This window comes from Juglans regia, chromosome 11 (genome assembly GCF_001411555.2).
Source record: "Juglans regia cultivar Chandler chromosome 11, Walnut 2.0, whole genome shotgun sequence".
NCBI lineage: Eukaryota > Viridiplantae > Streptophyta > Magnoliopsida > Fagales > Juglandaceae > Juglans > Juglans regia.
In genome coordinates, this window is record NC_049911.1 from 26,606,696 (window position 1) to 26,630,091 (window position 23,396).

General features: G+C 35.7%; 2 protein-coding genes across 6 annotated transcripts; both read left to right on the plus strand.

Moving 5' to 3' along the window:
* The first annotated feature begins 5,296 nt into the window (after nt 1-5,296).
* On the plus strand, nt 5,297-13,482 carry LOC109007772 (meiosis-specific protein ASY3-like). The gene is made up of 12 exons (XM_018987607.2): nt 5,297-5,339; nt 6,324-6,402; nt 6,980-8,539; nt 8,640-8,793; nt 9,951-10,091; nt 10,171-10,234; nt 10,353-10,502; nt 10,579-10,637; nt 10,727-10,861; nt 11,345-11,436; nt 12,100-12,284; nt 13,146-13,482. The coding sequence occupies exons 2-11, from the start codon at nt 6,370-6,372 to the stop codon at nt 12,169-12,171; spliced, it is 2,460 nt and encodes an 819-aa protein (XP_018843152.1). The 5' UTR covers nt 5,297-5,339; nt 6,324-6,369; the 3' UTR covers nt 12,172-12,284; nt 13,146-13,482.
* A 1,867-nt stretch (nt 13,483-15,349) lies between these two features.
* On the plus strand, nt 15,350-20,806 carry LOC109007770 (transcription factor PHYTOCHROME INTERACTING FACTOR-LIKE 15-like). Of its 5 annotated transcripts, none has more exons than XM_018987601.2 (8): nt 15,355-15,571; nt 17,865-17,928; nt 18,013-19,006; nt 19,085-19,186; nt 19,276-19,341; nt 19,430-19,495; nt 19,580-20,028; nt 20,421-20,806. In XM_018987601.2, the coding sequence occupies exons 2-8, from the start codon at nt 17,873-17,875 to the stop codon at nt 20,443-20,445; spliced, it is 1,758 nt and encodes a 585-aa protein (XP_018843146.2). In that variant the 5' UTR covers nt 15,355-15,571; nt 17,865-17,872; the 3' UTR covers nt 20,446-20,806. The 5 variants fall into 5 exon arrangements, with proteins under 5 accessions (XP_035538941.1, XP_018843146.2, XP_018843149.2 ...); XM_018987604.2 differs by lacking the exon at nt 15,355-15,571 and adding an exon at nt 17,473-17,626; XM_018987602.2 differs by lacking the exon at nt 15,355-15,571 and adding an exon at nt 17,473-17,607.
* Nucleotides 20,807-23,396: the final 2,590 nt, after the last annotated feature.

A 23,396-nucleotide genomic window follows, 5' to 3' on the forward strand; every position in this document is an offset into this window, starting at 1 on the left:
AGCCTGCACACACCCCACCACGCAACCCCCCCAGTCGTCGATATACAAGGATGAAGTGGAACCGTGACAAAAGTCTCAGCGTGTGATACTCACAAACGGCTTGTTCTGCACATGGCCATCACGAGTCCCCATGTCAAAATGTGTCCAACGACTACACACGTCGTACCAGTAGACTCGCTACATCAAGATCGTCTCCACGCGCCACCCCTATAAACTCGGTCAGCTGCAGTCCAAGCCATTTGATGCCAGTCTTCATACTATGTTTCTACTTTCCCTAACTGATGATCTTGAGGAAGGGAACACGAGTCTCTTCAGAAAACATCTCAGGACAATAAATTGCAATGCACTTTTAGCATCTACCCCCTCTAGCGGTGGAATCATAGTTCGCACAATTGTGCGAACTATAAAAATTGTCATTTAAGATTGGGCCCTCTTTTCTTTTCTTTTTTTAGAATCAAATATTGCTTCATTCACCATAAAGAAGCATGCACATCAAAATACATAAATAAAATACACTCTTTAGTCATTGTAGTACACCCTTGAACAACCCTCAGCATCTACTTCTAAACTAGCTTGAATAAAGTTAGGAGGATGAAACCATTATTGAAGAGTATCTGTCTCAACCCATGCATGCTGGGCCAGTTTATGTGCTGTCTTATTTCCCTGCCATCTAACATGAAGAACATCAAAAGATTGGAAATAAGATAACAATAACTGAATCTCCCTAATAATAGGGCTATAACTAAACTCTTGATCAATGACTGGTTGAATGGCTTCCATCACAATAAGGGAATCTCCTTCCAAGATCAAATGAGAAATTCCCATATGAGAGATAATCTATAAGGCCTTTAAAGCCGCAAATGCCTCAATGTCTTCTACCAAAAAAATTCCTTCTTCCTTTCTTGACATGGCCATAATCATTCTCCCTGTGTCATCCCTCAAAATTGCACCCACTCCAGACTTATACTCCTGACTAAAAATGGCCGCATCAAAGTTTAACTTGAACTGTCCACTTGATGGAGGTTTCCAACACAACAAAGTTTGATGCTGAGGAAGTTATATACATTGTCGTGCCAACAAATAACATTCAACATAGGGAAAGCAATGCTAACAAAATCACAAACTGAAACTTTTGTATGCTGGAAAAGCTTTAAATTCCTAAATTTCCTAATGTCCCAAACAACAACAATAAAACATGAAAGAACACTTGGATCATTAAGAGCCATAACTGCCCCAACCAGCCTATCAAATCGGGAGTGTTCATCCAAAAGATGTAAATCTTTTTTAAAATAATTCACCTACACTCTTGAAATATTAGAACATTTGCACAGTACATGATAAGCATCTTCAGACTCCACAAGATAAAAATCACACACATCATAATCAATTATTCTACGATAGTGCAGTTGACTTTTAGTGGGTAAGCCATTATTACATGCTCTCCACAATTTTTTTTTTTTAACTTTGTTTAGTAACTTCAAATGCTAAATATCCTTCCAAAAAGATGTATTAAAGTCCACATAAGAATTGCTTTCAGCAACAATAACATTTCTCAATTGAAACACTAAATGATAGGCTAACCTTACACTGAACTGACCATTTTGTGTACAACCCCACACCATTTTATCAGCAGTCCAATGAGAAAATAATGGAACTTTAAGGATTTCAGAAGCTTCAAAAGGGAGAAATACCTGATGTATTAAATCTGTCATCCATCGGCCCGGCTGTGAAGAATCTAATAAGTTGCTAACACATGCATCAACAGCAAGAACATTACAAGCAGTGATAACTTTTCTGTTTAGGTAGCTCGGCAACCAATTATCTGACCAAATCCTCACTTGTTCTCCTATTGCAATATGCCACAAATGGCCAAACTAAATAATAGGTTTAGGCTAAAAAATACCACGCTACACATAAGAAGGATTAGAGCCAATATTAGACGATAAAAAAATCAGAATTTGGAAAATATTTAGCCTTGAAAATCAAATAAAAAAGAGAGTTTTCATGAGTTTGTAAATGACAGTCTTGTTTAGCTAAAAGAGCCAAGTTAAATGCTTCCTAATCCTGAAAACTCATCCCCCCAGAAAATTTGGATCTACATAAATGTTTCCAGCTCATCCAGTGAATCATCTTCTCTTACTCTCTTTGTCCCCCCCAAAAAAAGGAGCAATCAGCCCTTCTAAATCATGACACAATCCTTTTGGTATTTTGAAGCAACTCATGGCGTATGTGGGTATGGATGGAACCACAACTTTAATCAAAACCATGTGACCAGCCTGCAATAGTAAATTTTCTTTTCAGTCTTGTAATTTTGCCCATACCTTATCTTTAATATCCTGAAGAGGTTAATTTTGATTTGCTAACAAACGAAGGTAATCCAAGGTATCTATCATGAGTTTGAATAGAATAAACTCCCCAAAGTTCCTTGAAGGCATTTCTTACTTCCACATTCACATTCTGGCTAAACAACAACTCAGTTTTTTCCTTATTCAATAATTGGCCTGATGCAGCCCCATAAAGAGATAAGATATTCTGAAGATGCATATTTTCTTCCACTGAAGCTCGACAAAAAATAATGCTATCATCACCAAAAAAATAAATGACTAATCCATAAAGCTTTATTGCAAACACGAATCCCTTTCATCAAATGAAGTGATTCAGCCTGCTGCAATATTGATGACAAAGCCTCTGCACATATAACAAATAAATATGAGGAAAGTGGACAGCCTTGTCATAAACCACGAGTCGATGTAATTAAATCCGAAGGAATGAGAATCCCATTAATAAGAACCTTATAAGAAGTTGTAGTAATACACATCATGAGCAACTGAATAAATGCAGGAGCAAAGTTCATCTTAGACAATATTTTCTCCAAAAATAGTCACTCCACCCGGTCATAAGCCTTACTCATATCTAATTTAATCAACATACAACTTTTTCTACCCATTTTCCTTTTTCGTTTTGCATCCACTATCTTATAAGCCACCAAAACATTGTCTGTAATAAGTCGACCCGAGATAAAAGCACATTGAGATGGCGAAATAATCCTTGATTAAATCAGCTTCAAACGACTAGCTAGGACCTTGGCTATGATCTTATATACCATATTACAGAAACTAATGGGTCTATAATCTTTAATGTACTTAGTCTATCTTTTCTTCAAAATCAACGCAAGGTAGATTAAATTCAAAACGGCTCCCTCTTGGTAGGGTATGGGTGGGCCAAGATTTTGGTCTCAAAATTTTTTTATTTTTTATTTTTTTATTTTTTTATTTTTGCATTTTTGCGCTCTAGTTGTTGGAATGAGGTGTTTGTAAAAAAATCCTGCGGTCCCCACTTTCTTCTCATGTATCTCGTTTTCTGTATTTAAATGATATATATGCTTACTTGGGAAAAAAAAGAAGAAGACAGCCAACGTTTTAATACCCGCAAAGCACTAAGCTTTAAGAACTTATTAAAAACACTTGCAAGAACTTGGACCAAAACCGTACGAGCCGGTAAGAAATTAAGGGCACCGTTACACACTTTATTAAAAAAGAAACAAAGTCATATAAGTCTAACTACAAAATTCGAGAGAGACAAAAAAAAAAATGAAGGAAAGCTTAATGACGCTTAAAAAGTCTCATTGGAGTAACTATAATGAAATTAAGAGCCTCTATGGAGTTGCGTTAGGTGTATTAAAAAGTCCTTAAATAACTTTAAAAGCTATTTAATAAAAAAAAATAGATTGTTTGAGTGTTATATATTATAATATTTTTTAAATATAAATAAGTTAAAAAATAAATTTGAGAAAAAATATCATTTTGATACTTTTTTTCAAATGCATTTTTTTGAATGATCTAGAATGTAATTCAAATTTTAAAAAGATTGTCAACGGACGAAAATACCCATATAATTTTTAGATAATTACAATTTTAAAACTTTTAAAGATATGATCATAATCTTTAAAAAAATCAAATAATTGTCATTTCTACATCAGGTAACATTTTTTAAATTTATTTCTAAACAAATGTAACATGTTTGAAAGTACTTTAAATATATGATTACTAAACAATAAATAAATTTTTAGAAGTATAGAACTTTTTACTTAAATTATAAGTTATAAGCCCTAATGCTATAAGCTATATTTTTCACTGCAATTCTAAATATGCACTAAAAAAATATACTAATAAATACTATTTATTAAAAAATACCCACACCAAATTATGTTTTTAAAAATAATCTAAAACTTTAAAATATAAACCGTAAACTTCAAAAGACCCTAATGTTAATTATGTTTAAAACAATTTTTAGACATCATTTTAGCCGTCAATTGGGATGGTAAGAAAGAATTGAAATAATTACAAAAAATAAAAATAAAAATAAAGAATCTGGCCATTGCTCAGACTCTGATCCTCGGAGTTAGAGTGTCCATAGTCGGATTCAACGTTGAAGTGGCCGAATTTGGTGGGTGGCATCCGATTGGGAGCAGTTGGATTTGGTGCCATTACGAGGGCAGATTTAGGGGGTGGGATGAGACACAAAATTCTCATCTCATCATTACATATTTTTCAAATCCTCATACAAAATATAATAAATAATTTAACTTTTTCAAATCTCAATACAATAATAATACTTAAACATAATATTTTAAACACTAAAACAAAACATAAAATTCTCATCTCATCTCCAAAACATGTCCTAAACTTGCAAATTTGATTGTTTTGGCTAATTCAACCCGAGCGCTTGTCAGGGTGGTCTGCCACCAACACTGGCGCTGAAGGTGGCGGCAAACCACCAACAACCACCGAAACATCATTTTTTAAATAATAATAATAATAATTTAATTAATTTTAAGTTAATAGAACTTTAATCCTACCTGAGTGAACCTATTTTATCATCTAATAGAAAAGCTCTATATTGTAGGATGCAAGAGACTTGGTTTAGACCATGCCCTGATTTTGAGTTTAGATTTTTATTTTTAAATTTTAACTGTAGTCCTACTTCCACAAATCATTTTGTATGATCGATTTTTATGTTATATTTTCGAGTAGGAGGAATATTCTCTCATTAATAATCCAAATAGCCCAAGGAAGCGTACGAAGACGTCACAGCTAGTCAGCGACCTTAAAAAGTTAAAAGGGGGGTAAAATCGTCGATTTCACTCAGAGCAGTGGGCGCAATGCGCACCCCCATATAAAGTAGAACAACCAAGCCGTTGCCACTTGCCAGACACATGGGCATCGTAATCACTCAATAAAAGTTTTCCCGCGCGACTGTTAGGATCATTGAAATTTCACAATTCATCCAAGTTTCATGAAAATAGAACTCTTCAACTAGGCTATCTTGCGAAACAAGTAGTAAGCGATTTTCCCTTCGATTTTGTTCGTTTCTGTTTGAATTTCGATTTTGTGCAGGCAATTCTGTTTATTCTCAGATCATTTCCGTTTTTTTTTTGTTTGAAATGGAAAATTATGTTCGCGGGCTTGGTCTTGTTGATTTCGACTTTGTGCAGGAAATTCTGTTTATCCTTGGATCTTATTCCCTTACTTTGTCTGAAATGGAAATTTATGATCGTGGAGCTTGGTCTAGTTGATTGTTTTGTACTATTAGTATTTTCTCTTGATCGCAGATTTCGGTATTTCTATGTTCTTTTATTAGTGTGATGATTAGCAAGAACATAAAGTTCTCGAGGATTTGGTATTCCCGAAGTGTATTCGCGCCATTTTTTCTCAAATTCTTGCATCAACGGGACGGTAATTATGAATCCTTATGCGAAAATTGGGTGAGAAGAATGACAGAGTTACATATTTCCCGTAATACTCAATGTTTATTCATTATGATTTCAAGTGTTTATATACACACATTACAGGAGGTTCTAGAATCAGAAAAGGGAATAAAAGGTTGTTACAAGCATTGGAGAGAATAACAGAAAAGTTTTCCTACGGTTATTCTTGCACTCTACACTGCTGTACAGTTTGTAATGCATCTATGCTAATAAAGAATAGATCAGGAACATTAGGGCTTACGCTCTGCATATTGGTGCGGGTTCATAGCCGATTGATTCAATGAACAACAGTGTAGTTCCCTTCGAATTATCATTTTCTATTTCCTTTATCACTTTGTTTAGTTGGTGAAAAACCTGGGATAATTCCTTTTTTGAATCATATGGTTCATTTGTTGTAGACTCATTGCGCTGAATTCAGCTTAGGAAATTTTGATATCTTGTAAGATATACAGTTTAAATTATTTGAGTTGGCTACATTTTCTCACTAAGTAAACTGATCTTTATCGATTTGTGATATCTCCCACTTGCTTCTTCACCTAAATTGTTCTGATTACAGCTGCTGGAGGTTTCAGTTCAGTGTGTTCTTTGCTAAATTTGCGATAATGGAGGTTGGTGCAAACCAAAATCTACGACATGTAAGTACTGAAAATGTTGGATTTAGGTCTATAGTGCTGACAGAATGGTGTTTCAACCCAACTATTATGTCTCTCGGATACAATTACCTGCTTAAGCTTTTAGACTTTGTTCCCAGCATTTCCTTTCTCTTATTGGTGGATGGGAGCTTGCACATTCATTAGCTTGTGCATATGCTATTTTCTTTAGCTCTCAAATAATCACTTCCATTGATTTTGAATAATGGCGATTTCTCATGTTAGCTCTACTTGATGAACATATCGGTTGTACTTTGAATTCATCATGGTTATATTTGGTTGTAGATAATTGGATTTGATTGGAGACTCAGTTCAGCGTTATTCGGAAACCATGCTTTCACAGAATTTTTTACTTATTTATTTATCTTCTTATGGTTTGTGGATATGGCTCGGGGAAGGAGGGTGCCTCTTGGCATTTTCCTTCACATTGAAGTCCATGAGAATATGGAAACTAATGGACAGGGAACTGGAATTCTCAGGCCCCAATAGATGTTACCACTTGCAACCATAGCAAGTTTTTTTTAACAAAATTGGATAATTGACATCTCAAAACATATTTCAGGATCGAATGAGTGATATTCGGAGTATTGGAAGCAATTATTACCCATCCAGCCAATCTAGGAAGATCTCTATTGGGGTTGTGGTTGACTTAGTCACCAAGAAAAAATCTGGACCTGCAAAGGAAGATAAGGTCACAGTGCTAGGTGCAGAAAATATGAATCCTAATGTGGAGAATTCCATCGAAGTGAGAAAGAAGGGGCAACGAGTCACAACTCCTGGTAAAGGGAAACCAACAGACACTCTGGAGCAAGAGAGTTCCCCATGGATTACTACTAGATCACTTTACCAGCAAGCACATGCTCCAGAGACCGTTCTTCATGCACAACCAGCCACTAGTGGCTGTCAAAACAAGTTTAATGGACAAAATAATGAAATGGCAGCACGCTCGGTTCAATCTTTTGTGAACAAGACATCAATTCTACAACCTGGTGATGGCAAGCAGAACACGTTTGATGGGTTTAGCTACAAAAGGAAGGGAGTGAAGGATGGAACCACAGAAATGGAGGAATTTACCTTTGCAACTACACAAAAAGTTGATGCGTCCAACAAAATGGCAATAGAGGATAAAGCAGGTAAAACAGGAAACAAGACCGAATCTTTGAGAATGAAGCTCTGGGAAATACTGGGAAATGTTTCTTCCCCTACAAATGAGTATTCAAACTCTCAGAGACATAAGGTTGGTGCCAATGATATAGAGCCGGGGCAGAATTTTGATCGGAAGGTCGGTACGGTTGTCAGGCGTGGACATAATTCAGATACAATAGAAACTGATTCTGAAGCTTCTGATCATGCTAGTACGAGACCTGTAACTCATACTTTGATCCGAAAAGGAGCACCACTGAAAGTGCAAGTTAAGGTGACTACATGTGGTCCATCCACTGGTTACATGCAGAAGCACAAACAGAAGAACTTTTCTTTGGATGAAGGATGGTCGGGGAGAGTAAATAGTGCTGTCAATGGTGGTTCCTCAAAGCTTATGAGGAAGAACATTGAGAGTATTAGAGTTAAGCCACGCAAGATTGTATTTCCTAAAACGGATAATACAGATAAGATTCAGGAAACAAGTTATAGGAGTGAAACAACAGTTCCTGCTGAGAAAACATTTTCACATGGCAATAAAATGGAAGATATTCATGATTGCGTATCTGAGGATGAGAGAGAGTGGTTTGGACCGGAGAATAAAATCCTAGAGCAAAATTCGCATCAACCGCCATTGACAGACAAGGCCGGTCAGCAGGAGTTCAAAAGTCCAGGAAATGGGGACCGACAAGACATCGTTAATCCTTCTTTACAAGACATTGCCAATCCGTCCTTACAAAATGATGTGGAACCACAAGATACTTTCCAAAGTCCCCGATTTAAAACGCCCTTCTCAAGTTCTACCCCTACCTCAACGCCAAATACGGACCAACTAGTAGATAATTCCCATTCGTCATCTCCAAGAAGTGACCAACTGGTAAATGGTGTCAGCAATCCTGCACCTGCAGGGAGAATAATTACCATGGGAGATATTCGTAGCTTCAGTACTTTGCAGACTTCAAATAGACAGACAGACTTTTTGGTATCCTTGTTTATGTTAGAGGTTATAGCGTTACATTTTCGCCGGTTTCTTAGCTGAACTCTTGTCCTTCTGCCTTTTGTATTTCCTTATTGAACTTCAGGGTGATGCAGGGGAGCTTAAAAGTTCTCCACCCATGGAATCCGTGGCTACTATTGAAGAGAAAGATACAGAAGATGATTTGTCTGAATCATCAGCTGAAGAGAGGGACTGTAAGAGTTTGGAAGAGGGTTCACCCATCATTGAAGCATATACTGGTACGTTAACTTTAAATGTTTGATAGAGATTCATATATACCTTTTGTTTCTCACTCCACTTAGACAACTGGTAATAATAAAAGTTGTATTTAAAGTGGGTAGCTGCAGTTAGTTGCACTTGATCTTCATTTCCTTGCAGCATGGATTTGTGTGCATTGAAACTTGATATGCATGAGAAGAGTACAAGAAGCTCAAATGAAGTTCTATCCTAGAAAAGTTAATATAATTGGGCAGGATAATAAGCATTGCATCATAAAACAACATAGACAAATTTGAATTTCAATCTTGTTTACAACTTTTTGTTGCTGCTTTTGTCACCTTCATGATCATAACAGAGGTGATTGTGAATTATCCTCATTGTCAGAAGTTGTTAGTTTAAAGTAGCTGCTAAATTCTATCAAGATTCTCAATAGTTTGCTGGAAAGGATGCTGAAAACCTGTTACTTTAGGAGAAAAATGAAATCTGAGTCCAATCTTAAATTTTTATTGCTGATCAAAAGATAAACCGAGTCCAAAGCCATATCCCTTAACCTTTGATAGATTACTTTTCTAGACTTGAGACCAATGGAATGTGCAAGTGGTGCTCAATTCAATTGAAGAGTGGGTAATAGACCTGGTATGAATGATTCCACTGAAACCTTTCATTAACATCATTCTCTCTAGGCTCTAGGTTACTGCACGTCATACTTCCTAAAAGAACCATATTAAAATGATCATCCCACTGCAGGACTGATTTTTATATTTCTTTAAATGATTAGCATCTTCCTTAAGGACTTCAGTATTGCAGCTATTGCAATTTCTATGATATATACTTTTCATATGAACCCTTTAATTCTTGATTGGTGACATTTGAGATGTCCAGAGTGAATATGAATTCTACAATCAACAAAATTTTTTTGTAATACATTCAAGAAATGTACATTATAGGAAGCAAACTTAAACTTCTACTTTTCAACTCAAGCTTGAATGATAGCACCCTAATTAGCCGTGCCACAATGTATAGTTTATGGTGTCAGCACTACATATGTTCCTTGTCCATCTCCTCATCTCTCTCTCTCTCTCTCTAGTTTTTTAAGAAATTACCCCTACTTGCTGTATTTTGTGTGTGTTTTTCTTCAAGTTGTGATAGATCTACTTTATCTAGCGGTCACCTGCAGGTTGCGGAGAAAGAGATACATTACATTCAGAACCCGGTGATGCCGATCAGCCAAAATTCATGCTCCATTCAACCAAAAGGCTCTGGACCTGTGAAGGCATTAGATTTGATAATATTAATCCCACCTCATCCTCTCCAAAAGGCATGGCTTCATCTCTACTTCGATTCAGCTATAAAAAATTCTCTATTATTATATCCTTTCAATCTCGGTATATGTCCAGGGACTGGAGAAAGCAATTGGATCCAAGAACCTTTAGAGGAGAGCCAAGAGGATGAACTGCTGAGGTTTTTATTCTCCCTGCTTTTCAAAGCCATAAAAGTTTCCATTTAGTTTTGATCTAGTTTCCTGTTTTTGCGATCAATAATTAGTTGGTGATATTTTTTCCACTATTAAATGTTTTAGGGCTATCAAACTCTTTGCCTTGGAACTACAAAAAACTCAAAGCAAAATAAAGTCAGAGACCACAAAAAAATCATCTAGAATCCTAATGTCCATTTCTGATGGAATATATTTTCAGCTGCAGAACCTTGAGTCTCATATTCAGAAAGACGTGTAAGTATTTCAAAACAGATACGTTTCCCAGCAGATGATAAGAGTTTCTTATTTGTGGTCTTGACAATGTTTTCAGAGGAAAGATCACAGCCCTCAGTAAATCAAAAAGAAAACGGGTTGAAGGGAAACTTGAAGGTAACATAAGTTGTATAAAAAAGACTTTTACCCTGATCGGTGGATTATTGCACTTGAGAAGCTTAATAGGAGATGTATTTATCATGCAGAGAAACGAAAAGAATTGAAGTTGATTCATGAAAATTTTAAAGAAGATATTAATCGGCATCTCCAGGACTACAGAAGCGCATTGGAAGGGCTGGAAACACACCATATAGAGCTTAAGGGGACCATGGAGAAGCAAAGTATGGCAAATCTTGTTTGTGGATGGACATTTTTTAATCGTTTCAATTCATCATCACAATGTTTTGAGTTGGCATCATCTGTCAAAGTAAAGGTCTGTCTTAAGATATCAAGCCATCATTGCAATGTCTTCAATCTATCATCTTTGCAAGCATCTTGTCGTTTCTAATTGTTAGTCATTGTCTGATACATGTAGCAGCTGGTTACTCTGCTTCCAGGGCTTCCTTAGTGGAGAAAAAAGCATGGAATTGAACCCAACATGAGTTTTAGCAGCTACTTCTAGTTAAAAAAAGAAAAAAAAGAAAGAAAAGAAAAATAGAAGTATCGACAGTTCTTTTTGAAAAAGAGCAATGCTTCTCGTAACACCGCCAATGCAACACTCACATAATACCACTGATGTGTCAGACATGTATTCGATATTATAGTATCTTGTAGACAAACTTTATGCAGAATTCTGTTATTATTTTTTTACTTCTCATTGACAGAAGCATCACACCGGAAGCTTCTCTTGCAAGTGGAAGAAGCTCTTGAAGCCCAACTTAATGATGCCCAAAGAAGAATCGCAGCCATCCACGAGGCAAGTTTTGTGCTGCTTTTTAAATACTTGGTTTCTAACTGTTTCAGCCATAATATTATCTGGATATTGTGTTCCGTGCTTCTTTGGAAGAATGGTTATATACTTAGCGTACAACAGTATTATATATTTAAAATCATATGATGCACAATATCCAAGCTGGTGGCTGCATGTAGTGATTGGGTATCTCCTTTCAGTGGATTTCACCATCAGTTGCTCTGAACATAAAAGTGACTCCTCTTATGGTTGCTTTCCAATGAAGCCAATGTGCTCGGGCTCACATGGAACTTCCTCCTCCCATAATATTAAAGTAAATGACGACAGGCTCCCCCCCTATTTTAGTAATTAGACTAATTAGATTATGGTTGCAAGACGCACTACACACATTTAATTTACCAAGAAGAATAATGCAGTTGCCTTTCTATGATGTATATTTTATGCAATGGTTATCTGGCAAAGTTAGAGCCTCTAATCTTTTTACTTTGAACCTAGCCTAAGGCTTACTCATTAAATGCAGGGCTCCAAATGTTGTAGCGGGGACCGGCATTCTAATATTCTGTTCATAAGATATGATCGCTTTATATTGTAGTTAATTGTATATCAGTCCATAATAGTAAGACTCTGCTTATGCATTTAGTATAGCTTATTTGGTTGAACTCATTGCAGTTGGCAAGAGGAAAGACGCTCCAATTGAAAGGCGTGATATCATTGTGTTTGAAGGATGGCATTCTTAGTTGAAAGGATTTTCTACTGCTATCTAGGAAAGACAGGGACTTCGCCTAGAGTTAAAAGAGTCCCGAGGACATTCATCCATGCTTACAAGTGACCATCTAAGCCTTTGCATCTCGTAGGTAACCAACATTGTCCTATTACTTGCAAATTTATCTCTGATCTTTCTCAATTATACTTTTTAGTGTACGGAAAACCCCAGTTTTCTCCCTAGTGGCGATAATGTCTTTTTGGTTTTTTGGTCTGTGTGTGAGAGGTGTTCTTCTTTTGATTATCCTGTTAACTATATAATATAAATAATTAAATTTATTTATTTTTTATTAATTTAAATTTTTTAGATAAAAGTGATTTCATATGATTTTATAATAAAGATCTTGAAGTCGAATCTTGATTTTACATTCAAAAAATCTACTCAACCTCCTACTATTCACACAACCTCCACACTCCACATTATTTTTAATTTTTATTATTTTTTTCTTTTATTAAATATTTATTATATGAATAATGAATAAAAAATTTGAAATAATTTAAAAAGAATAAACTTAAAAAAAAATTTAAAAAAAATATTAAAAATTTAAAAAATTTAAAAAAGTGTGGAGTGTGGAGTGTGGTGGAAGTTGTGTAGCAAAACTCTTTTACATTTCACTCATTTAATTAAATACTCAAAGTGTTGGGCTCTTTTATTAAGAGTGAGTTTGACTTGCATGTAAAGAGCGTTAACGATATAATATAAATAAGAGAAATGATACTTGCAGTCGTGAGTGTGCAAGTGCCGTACAGTCGCTTTGAAAAAAGTGAATAAATATGAGACCCACATAAAAAAAATTAATTTTTTAATAGTGAATCCCACTCTTTTTCAAAACGACTGCACGGCGTTTGCGCATTTTACGACTATATGCAGCATTACTCTATAAATAATAGTTTTTTTTTATCAATTTAAACTATTAGAATAAACGTCATTTTACCTCTCTAACAAATGTTAGGGGTGGAGAAGGTGCTGACAAGGTGTTCGGAGTGCTGTGTTGTATGCAGAAGAAGAGGGAAGCAGCAGTTAGCCGTTATTAAGGGAAGGAGGAAACGGTGTCGTCTTGTAATTGAGGAAAGAATTAAGTGGAACGTTGCCGTTTATCTTAATGGTCTGTTCTGTGAATAAATAGAACGCTGTCGTTTTAGCTTAATGGTCTGTCATGTGAAAAATAGGACGTTGTCGTTTTGTAAGAGTTGTGTTTTGTAATGTTGTAATACGATGTCGTATAATGAAGAAGTATAAATACAGTGAGTGGAGGGAAATTCCTCAACTCAGATCATTCAATACAGTTATATTCTTCCTCTCGATTCTTTCTACTCTCTAACTCTTCTGAAGATTGACTATCTCGAGTCAGTCAAGCTTGGGTCCATTACACAAAATCATTCACCAATTAATATAAAAAATGTACTTGGCATCAAAAGGGAAGGAAGAGTAAAATGCTTTTCAAATGGAACACTGTCTGAGTAAAAGCCCGTAGTTTTTTTTTTAATTGTATTTGTGCTTTTAGGATTCGGGTAGTAATTTATAAATTGGGGGGAGACTCTACCTGTGTGCAAGTGAGTAAAGGAGTGGTAATAAAATTTACTTTCAATATGTTTTTGCTATATCTCAATTGAGTCTCCGTCTCCCATTTCACTGCATTGAACTTATACCAGGTTTAGGCTGCACTTGGTGATAAGATTTAATTAAATTCAGTTTAATTTTAAATTTAGTCTAATATCTAAATATCTAACTCTCAAATTAATAATTTATTTCAATTCAAAACTTATTTATATGTGGAATCTACATTATTTTTTAACTTAATACATCTTTATACGTAAGATCTACAATCTTTTTCAACTTTCATTAAAAATTATTAAATTTATCTTAACATTCAAATATATTTTAAATTCAATTTAGATAAACTTTACCTAATTCATTCTACTATTCAATTTATTATTATTTATAAAAAATTCAATTCAATTCAACTAAATATCCAATCTCACCTCAATAATGTTATAATAATGTTATTGGAAGGCTTGTGTTTCAGAACCATTTCTTCGATGCCGTCAAGTAATTAAAATCTAAGGATTTCAGACCACGCATACGACTTTCATTTGTGCTTAGGACCGTCACCAGCTTTGATTGGAACGCAAGATCTGACAGTATCGTAAATGTTCAGTTTTCAGGTTGGACATTTCAGGCCCAAAGGACAATGACGTTATTACAACGTTTTCATTATTGTGAACTGTTTGTACCACAATTTGTGGACAATATGCAGGCACGAAGCACCCAAACCAAGGAGAGTGAAAGGGGAAAACGATTGGTTCACAAACTAAATATCCAGTGTTGTTGTTGAATCCTTTTCATCTCCATTTCTGGAGTCTGGTGGTTTCATTCAACCCAAGTGTCAATCCGGAGAAGTCGTTTTCACGTCTGGGATGATTTATCTTTTTCCTGACCGATTGGTCATTTATGAAGTAGCAATAACGAACTGTGGACGATAGAAAAATGCTACTCTGACAGGCAGTTGGGTCCGTTTGATCCCGATAAGTTTTTTTTTTAAATTTTTTTATTTAATGATTAAGAAAATATTTTTTAATAATATTAGAAATAAATATTTTTTAAAAATATAAATAAAAATAAATAAAAACATTTTTAAAGAGCCGTCTCGGTGCTACACTGCTTGTGGACGATATGCCCACACGCCGCACCCAAAACAAAGGTCCTTTTCTTTCAGTTGTTTCTTTTTTTGGTGTGGCCGGCTCGTTTGTCCTTTTATCCACGTATGGCACGAAAGAAAAAGTACATTTACGCAGACAAGAAATCGGATGGGCACGTGAAGTCCACCGGGAGTACCACGTGAAGGACACACTTTTCGTCGGAACGGAAAAGGGCTCTCTCCCTGAGATTGTAAATTTGACATGATGTTTGAGGGGAGGTAGATACAATGTATGTTTAAAATGTCATACATTCGTCCACGTGGGTATGTTTAAATGTAAGATTGCTCTATTTTTTTTCCTAATTTGTTTAATAAATCCTGATAAGCGGGTAATAGAACAGTATTTTTATGTCGTGTCCTTATCACGGGTACGACAAGATAGCTATAACGATGAACTTGTCACCCCTCCATCAATCTGTAGTTTGTAGTTTTGTGGAACACAAAAGCGAAGAATAATAGTGGGTTTCATGGCTGAATCCACTTCCAGTGCCTATCTCTTTGGTTTCGCATCAATATGTGTCAAAGTGGTTGTGATTAAAAAGGTTTGGTCTACAGTCAGAACAGTCTCCGAATAAATGGTCCTCAGCTCTTTCCTGCCTGTCAAAAATCAAATATCTAGAGTACCTGCCAAGTGCCGAGTTGATACGATTAGAGAAGCAAGTTATAAGCTCAAGACTGAGGTAACTCTGAATACCCTCTGTTTTTTCATTTTTTCAGAAGTTGCTTGATGATGCTCTATTTTTAAAGAATGATGATACATGTTTACGAGAATCACAAACTCCAAGTGTCTTTGATCATAAGAAACCAGCCCTCAGTCCTCATCATATGTTGGTTTCTTCTACCTACTCTGTTAGCTGCCCTTGATGAGTGTAAAGGAGGATCTTACATCTTGTTCAGAGCAATATCCAACATATGCTCCGTCTACTACATCAACCATTTGATTCTCTATACCGACGATCTCAAACCATAATCTTTCTGTAGTAGAACACATTCTGCAAATATAGTATACCCGAGGAGGAAAGAGTGCTCATTTACAAGTAGGGATGACTAGTCTAATAGGCAATAAGCCGGTTTTGTTTTTTTTTTTTTTAATGGAAATAGACTTTATTTTATTCAATAAATCTGAAGTTGCATCTATGACTAATTAATATAGGAAAAAAATCTAGATTACTAGTCAAATTACTCAAAGACTCTCTCGTCTACAAATTTCTTTTGTGATAGACATTATCTTAAATTTTATAAACTCTCTCCTGACAATAGAGAAAACGCTATATAAAAACAGAATTAAATAACCCTGATCTTAACTATCGCCCCTCCGTCCTCCAAAGACGTCGAGGTAACTCATCTGTTATGAATATCATATCCATATCCAATAGCCTATTTCTTTTATTTTCTCACACAAATAAAAACGTTGTAGAATACGAAATACACTTGACAAAGCCCTTTTGGTTAGCCTTCTTCATGTAAAAAGTCCCACTCCTCCCTCGTTTACACAATTTTTTGTTCATATTTGGTGTTTTCTGCAATGGTGTGAGAATGCTTGATTCTATTATCTGGATTAATATATATTATGGAAACTGACATTGAACCATCATATATTATTTTTCATTTAATAACATTAATTACAGTGTTGATAGAGTGACTCAACAAGAATAAACCTCCACCCAAAAATTATGAGTTTATTAGTACAGTTAGAAAGTAAATTGTCTTACCTGAGTCTAAAAAAAAGTACATACACCTGTTAAAAGATTTCTTTAAGTTCGGATACCTCAAGAGAAAGATTAGACATACACGTTTAAGTGATTTCTATATAATTTATTATATATTTAATACTACTAGAAATATTTCTACATGCTACCATATATGTTTACGACCTATTTAATTTATCCATTTTTTTACATGAAGTCTTTAAGTTTATGCAAAAACTTGAAACCCTTGAGTTCGTATAAAAATTTAAAGAGACCGTGATACTCAATATAATATAGCTTGTTTATTTTTAAAGATAAGATGAGATGAGTTGAGATTAAAAGTTAAAATATTGAATAAATTATTGTTAGAATATATTTTTAAATATTATTTTTATTTTAAAATTTAAAAAAATTAAATTATTTATTTTATTTTATTTTATATAAAAATTTAAAAAAATTATAATAATAAAATAAGATAAGATATTTTTTAAAAACAAACGACGCTCTTCGTCTTTCAATTTTACTAAGAACAAAGGTGAAAAAACCTTGCTGTATTACAACGTTGTTTAATAATTTATTTTTCCAACTGAAAACTCCTAACACTGTACTCTGAAATAAAGATCGGGAGATGGTTAAATTTTGTGTTGCGGACCCCATTTTGGTGGAATCTCCACTTCATCTTGACCCAGGAATCCCCACCAACTCTCGTGATTACTTCCAAAGGCGTCTGTTCAGACATGACTGGTTCAAATGAAAACCTATGTTTGAAATGTTGGTTGCTAGGATTTGAGTGGCAGAACTTCATGTGAGATGCCGTGTGTGGCCTGTGTTTTAGCAAAGATAAAACTGAGAAAAAAAACAAAAACAAAAACAAAAACAGAGAGAGAGATGGCGTGGCCTATAAATTGAGACCATGTGAAGATCTCTTTCAAGTTGACTAACTGGGGCTCTCTTGTCTCTATCTTCTTCTTTCGCCTTGAGCCCTGCAACAAAGAAAGGGTGGGTGACAAAAAAGGAGTTGCAGTAAGGTAGATAAGATACTCTCAGGTATTCTGCAAATATATAACATGGATACCTGAACTATTCTAGTTTAACATCTTGGTGTGGTGTTGTGGAGGCTTCAAATGATATGTTGAGAAAGGTTGCACTAGGTTGCATTTAGGAGTATATGCTTGTGCAGCACAAAAGAAAACATCTATGGCAGCCTAATAATTGCTTAATTTTTAGTGCCCTTTATAGTTAAGTGTGTTTCCTTTTAATTTGTTTCAACTTTGTTCAATGGCAGAGGACGACATGCTTGAATCAACACGACCAAGGACGACATGCCGTTTACCTACTCTAGCTCCCATGTAATATTTTATTTAATTAATTCTCTTTGCAGATGCCTTCTCTTTTTATATGGAATCATGATTTTAACAGGGTCTGCAATGCAGGTTTGAGGATGACTGTATGGAGCTGGTGTGGGAAAATGGTCAGATTCTTATGCGAGGGCGATCAGGTAGAGCTCAAAAGGGTCATTCTTGGACTGGTTATTCTTTATCCTCCTCCAATGCTCAGGCAGAAAATGGAGAAAATATGCACACAAAGAAAGCAAGGCTAGAGACCAGTTGTTCGACTCTGAATGACACGGCTTTCTTAGGTCTCTTAGGTCGCAGGGATTCTGATATCAACTCTACCGATAATAATAATTCTTCACAAACTGGTTATCATCTTGAATCATCGCCCCAATTATATAAATTCAATTTGGAAGACAACAAAGGCAAGAGCGAGGACAAGAAGTCCAAACATTCCAGACCTTTCCAAGAACCGGAGCTTGCTACCTCTGGGTATTCCCGAGCATCAGAAACAGTTTTAGGACCAAAACTGAACTCAAGCAAGACCTTATTGCCAACGGGTACTGAACAGCACACATCAACCTTACCGGAGCGTGATTCTCAACCTGATAAGAAATATGGAGCAGTGAAAATCTCTTACTCACGATCTCCAGCTATTCTCCAAGCTAGTAGTCAGAGCAGTGGCGTGACAAGGCCAACAAGTAGTCTGGTTTTTACAGGAGTTCAGGAGACGAAAGGTGGCAACGATGAGAGGCCTCCTCCTCTGGGTGGTAGAAACGCTCTTAAATCAACAGTGATTGAACAGGCTACTGCTTCAAAAAGTGTAACAGGTATTCAGAATCAAGCACAAGCAGAGCTTCTACCACCTGTTGCCAAGACAAAGGAGCCACTGCCTCGTGAGCACTCTGAAGCTTTTGGAAACCAAACCTCGAGCTTAGCAGAAAATACACGGAAAGGAAAGACCGATGTGAAGATTTTAACTAAGCCACCCGTTACATCTTCTTCCGTATGCTCACTTGGAGCTTCGAATGATCCAACATATTCTTTGAGGAGGACTTACGAGGAAACTGAGTCGTCGGCAGGTCCAAGTGAGGTAAAAGGGTAAAGGTTCATGATCATCCCTTTAATCGCACCCGTCTCCATGGCTTAAAAATCTCCAACTTTACTGCAGAATGTTGAAGAACCGCAGGGTTTAAGAAAACAGGCGCCTGGTCGTAGCTGTACTGGTGGCAAGAGAAGCCGAACTGCGGAAGTTCATAATTTGTCTGAAAGGGTGAGTGATGCCCCTAGCAAACCCCCACCAAAAATTAAAAAAAAAAAAAAGAAAAAGAAATCTCACTGCTTTGTGGTGAAAATTTGCAGAGGCGAAGAGACAAAATTAACAAAAGGATGCGTGTATTAAAAGAACTCATACCGAATTGCAATAAGGTTGGAATCTGCATTATATTGCAATACGGTGCTTTTTAAGGTTTTTATTTTTTTGTTTTGTTGCTAATTTCTGCCGTATGTCTCCAAGGTGGATAAAGCTTCAATGCTTGATGAGGCCATTGAGTATCTGAAAACCCTACAGCTTCAACTACAGGTAAATTTTCTAATGGCTTCTGCGTCAACTGCATGACTACTATGATATTGAAACGCGCACCCTATCTTTTGTGTCTTGAGGCAGATTATGTCGATGGGAAATGGAGTTTGTATGCATCCAATGATGTTACCTACAGCAATGCAACATATCAATGCAGCACATTTGACACATTTCTCTGCCATGGGTGCTGGGATGGGTATGAGAATGGGCATGGGAATGGGTTGCAGCCCAGCACAGTTCTCTACATCACAAGTAGGAGCCACTGCTCTGCCTGGGATTACAGGAACTAGCTTTCAAATGCTTGGATTTCCTGGTCAAGCATTTCCCATGCCAGTTTCACACCCTTCCTTCTTTCCTTCGCTTGGAAGCCAACCTAACCAATCAGTTCTAGCACATGGCATCTCTGGAGCCTCCCCACTTGTAGAACATCTTGGTTCTGTTCCCCTAACAGGTTCAGAGGATTTCAGTCAGAACATCTACTCAGAAAAGATTAACCACGGAAATACAGAATCCTCAAAGATCCAAACATCAAGGTGTGAGCATTCACTTGCAAGACATGCATATTTTTTCCCTTGAGGTTAAAAAGAACCATTTGAAGGATAAGCAAATGAATTCAGCCACAGATTTTTTCCAAGGTCTTGTTCCAATGAATGTCAGCTGTAGAATAGTAAAAAAATGATTTAATACTATAAGAACCGCAGCTATGGAGCTTGACTTAAAATTTCTGTCCTGGAAATCAAAGAAAATCCCAAACAATGTGTTTTAGTGCAAATATATATATATATAAATAAAAATATGAAAAATGTAGTAAATCCTTGATAACAGTCCATTGGCTTATCATTTGGCATTGTTTTAATAAAACATATCTTATTTTGTTATGGTTTTATAGATTACCTGAAATGCTCATGATTTCTAATTCATGCAGCTTGCACTTTCCACCTGTCCAATAATCACCTATTGAAGAAGAGGATGAAGATAGTGCCAATGAAATAGCCTTTTCTCCTTTCATACTTCGTTTCTCAAGCCAATCATCACAAAAAGGTTCCTTATAGTTCTGACACGGGGGACTCCAGCTTGATGGTGATTATTTACATTCAGATCACAAGTTCATCAGGATATACTTTCCCAGAGACCCAGGGCTCTTTAACCATCAGTAACATAAGCTCTTGTCAGTTGAAACAATGTTGGAATGGCATGGTTTGAGAGAGAAAGAAACATAGAGGGTTTGAAGTACTTTCCGAGAGGGCTTGCAGTTAGTGTAAAAGAGTTTCACTTCTATGATAATTGACATGAAAACTACTTTTATGCCCACATTAACTACTATGAACGAGTAGAAAGGAAAAGAATAATAGCATAAAGGATGATGGTTTAATGGTTCTTAGATTACTTCTATGCAATCTAGCAGCATCATGTACTAGGTTTTAGATTCATCTTAAAGCGGCTTAAACTATTAATAATAGCAGCCAGAAAACTAAATATTTATTAAATTAAACAACTCGAAAATTGAGAAGTGTTTGCAGCTTCTATAGCTAGCTAGCTATCTACATTTCGTAAAAAAGTCGCTGAGATCATTTTTATCTGATTTCCAATCATTAGGGTGTTATTATTATCACGTCAAAGTAGTTATTAAAAAAAATGTAAACATGCATACAATTTTTTTATAACCTCATTTTCTTTTGTGGCAATGTAATATTGATTTATTGTAAAATATTTTTTGAAATATTTGTTGTACCGCGATCACAATTTAAAATAAAATGAAAAATGAGCGGTGCCTGTGGTGCCGCATCATGGCGATTCCAACCAACAAACTTCTTGTCGGCAGATCCAATTAGTAGTTTTTTTTTTTTTTTTTTGATTTAAGTAAAGCAGATCCAATTAGTGTTTTGCAAATGTGTCTTAATCAACCATAAATTCATTTTCACTATAGAAATGATATTTATAGTCGTGGAATGCGTAAGTATCGCATAATCTCTTTAAAGAAAATAAATAAATACTAGACTCACATGAAAAAAATTAATTTTCTAATAATGGATTCCACACATTTTCAAAACGATTGCACGAAACTTGTACACTTTATGACTATTTGTAGAATTACTGTTTTCACTATTTCCAATTACAATATTGAAATGATCACCTAACATCAAGATTGATTAGTTCATCAGCATCTGCTGCAAGATTATGGCAAAAATGTGCTAATTTGGTTTGGCATGTACCTTTAACCTTCATTTCCATCAATAACCTCTTCAGAATATCTTGCATCTCATTTAGCTGTAGATGCATTATGCCCTAGCACAAATGAATGTGCACACAATCACCTGCTTGAATCCAGCTACTTCTATGCCTCTTTGGATTAAAGTTTTACTACTAACAAATCGGTACAGATGGGCTCCGACTCTAACGGAGTCGAAAAGCCTACCTCTGACCTCGGACTCTGACTAGAGTCAGAGGTAATCTTAAACTCCGACTCTGCCTCTAATGAGAATTGGATTTTGACTCCGATCAAAGGTTGGAGTTGCTGATCAAAGCTCGGAGCTCTGATCGGAGTTGGAGTGGGCTAAAGGCCCACGACCCAATATCCAAGGAACAATCTTAGTTTGGGCTCCATATTTTCCAAAAACATGTTTCAAAAATTAAAAAAACAAAACAAAACAAAATCACCAATAGCCTAGTGGGCTTCCCATTTCTGAAAAATATTGTAAAAAATAATTAAAAAAATATACATTACAAAACCAAAAAGAAAAAAATGTACAATCACAAACACAATGTAAATAAAAAATGCAAAGGAACCACCAAACAACTAGCACAATCACAACCAAACAATCTCCACAATCACAAGTTCACAACCTGTCAACCCCCACAATTACAATCACAATCACCACCAAACAACCACATGTTCACCACAATCACAACCAACCCCAACCTGCTTCACCAAAATCCTCAACCAATTTACAATGTAATAATGTATTAGAATAAAACAAAAAACTACAAATTAATGATTACAAGTTTACAATAATTATCAGCACCATTAGCCTCCAATTCCAAGCATCCTACATTGTTTTAGAAATTAAAAAAAGTTAGACATTACACTACTTAGCCAAATGAAACATACTAATAGTTAAGTACCTCAAATGAAAGTTAATGATATACCAGACAGTCTGGACTCCATCCCACGGTGCACTCATCTCAGTCATCCACAATTATTCTAGGGTTCACAACTAGGTCTACAAAATCATAAAGATTATAAGTTAAATAATTAAAATATTAAAAATATGTAAATAATCATTTAAAATTATAAAGTTATCTGATTTAAACCTATAGCTCTAGACATCATCAACAATATCTAGTCCAATAGGTGTTGAACTTAGCTAGTTTTGTGTGCAAACGAGGGCTTCCACGACTGTCGGAGCCTATGAACTTTGATAAGCATCTAACACGTGACCTTTGGTGCTAAATGCCGACTCGGAGGCAACCGTAGTGATAGAAATGACTAGCACATCCCGAGTTGTTCGGGAAAGGACTGATGAACCTTCCACGAAGTTAATATATGAAATGTATCACTAGGTGCCTCGACATATTCCATAAAATAATGTTTAACCTCAGACTTACACTACATAATATTTCTCGATGTATGGATTTGATGATATCATCACATCAAAACAGATAAACTTCGTGCATGTGTGTCATCCAAGGAATTTGTTGAGCTGGTCGGTCGCGAGGAGCTACCACCTTCGCTTGAAGACTGACTATTGTTGTTGTAATGGCTATATAAATCATCAATATCACTCTTCAGCACTCTAATAAACTTATCAAACTTCTCATCACCGAGGATGTCCATAATCCAAGATTCTACAATAACCAACTTATATCGAGGGTCAAGAATCGTATGCACAAATGGTAATTT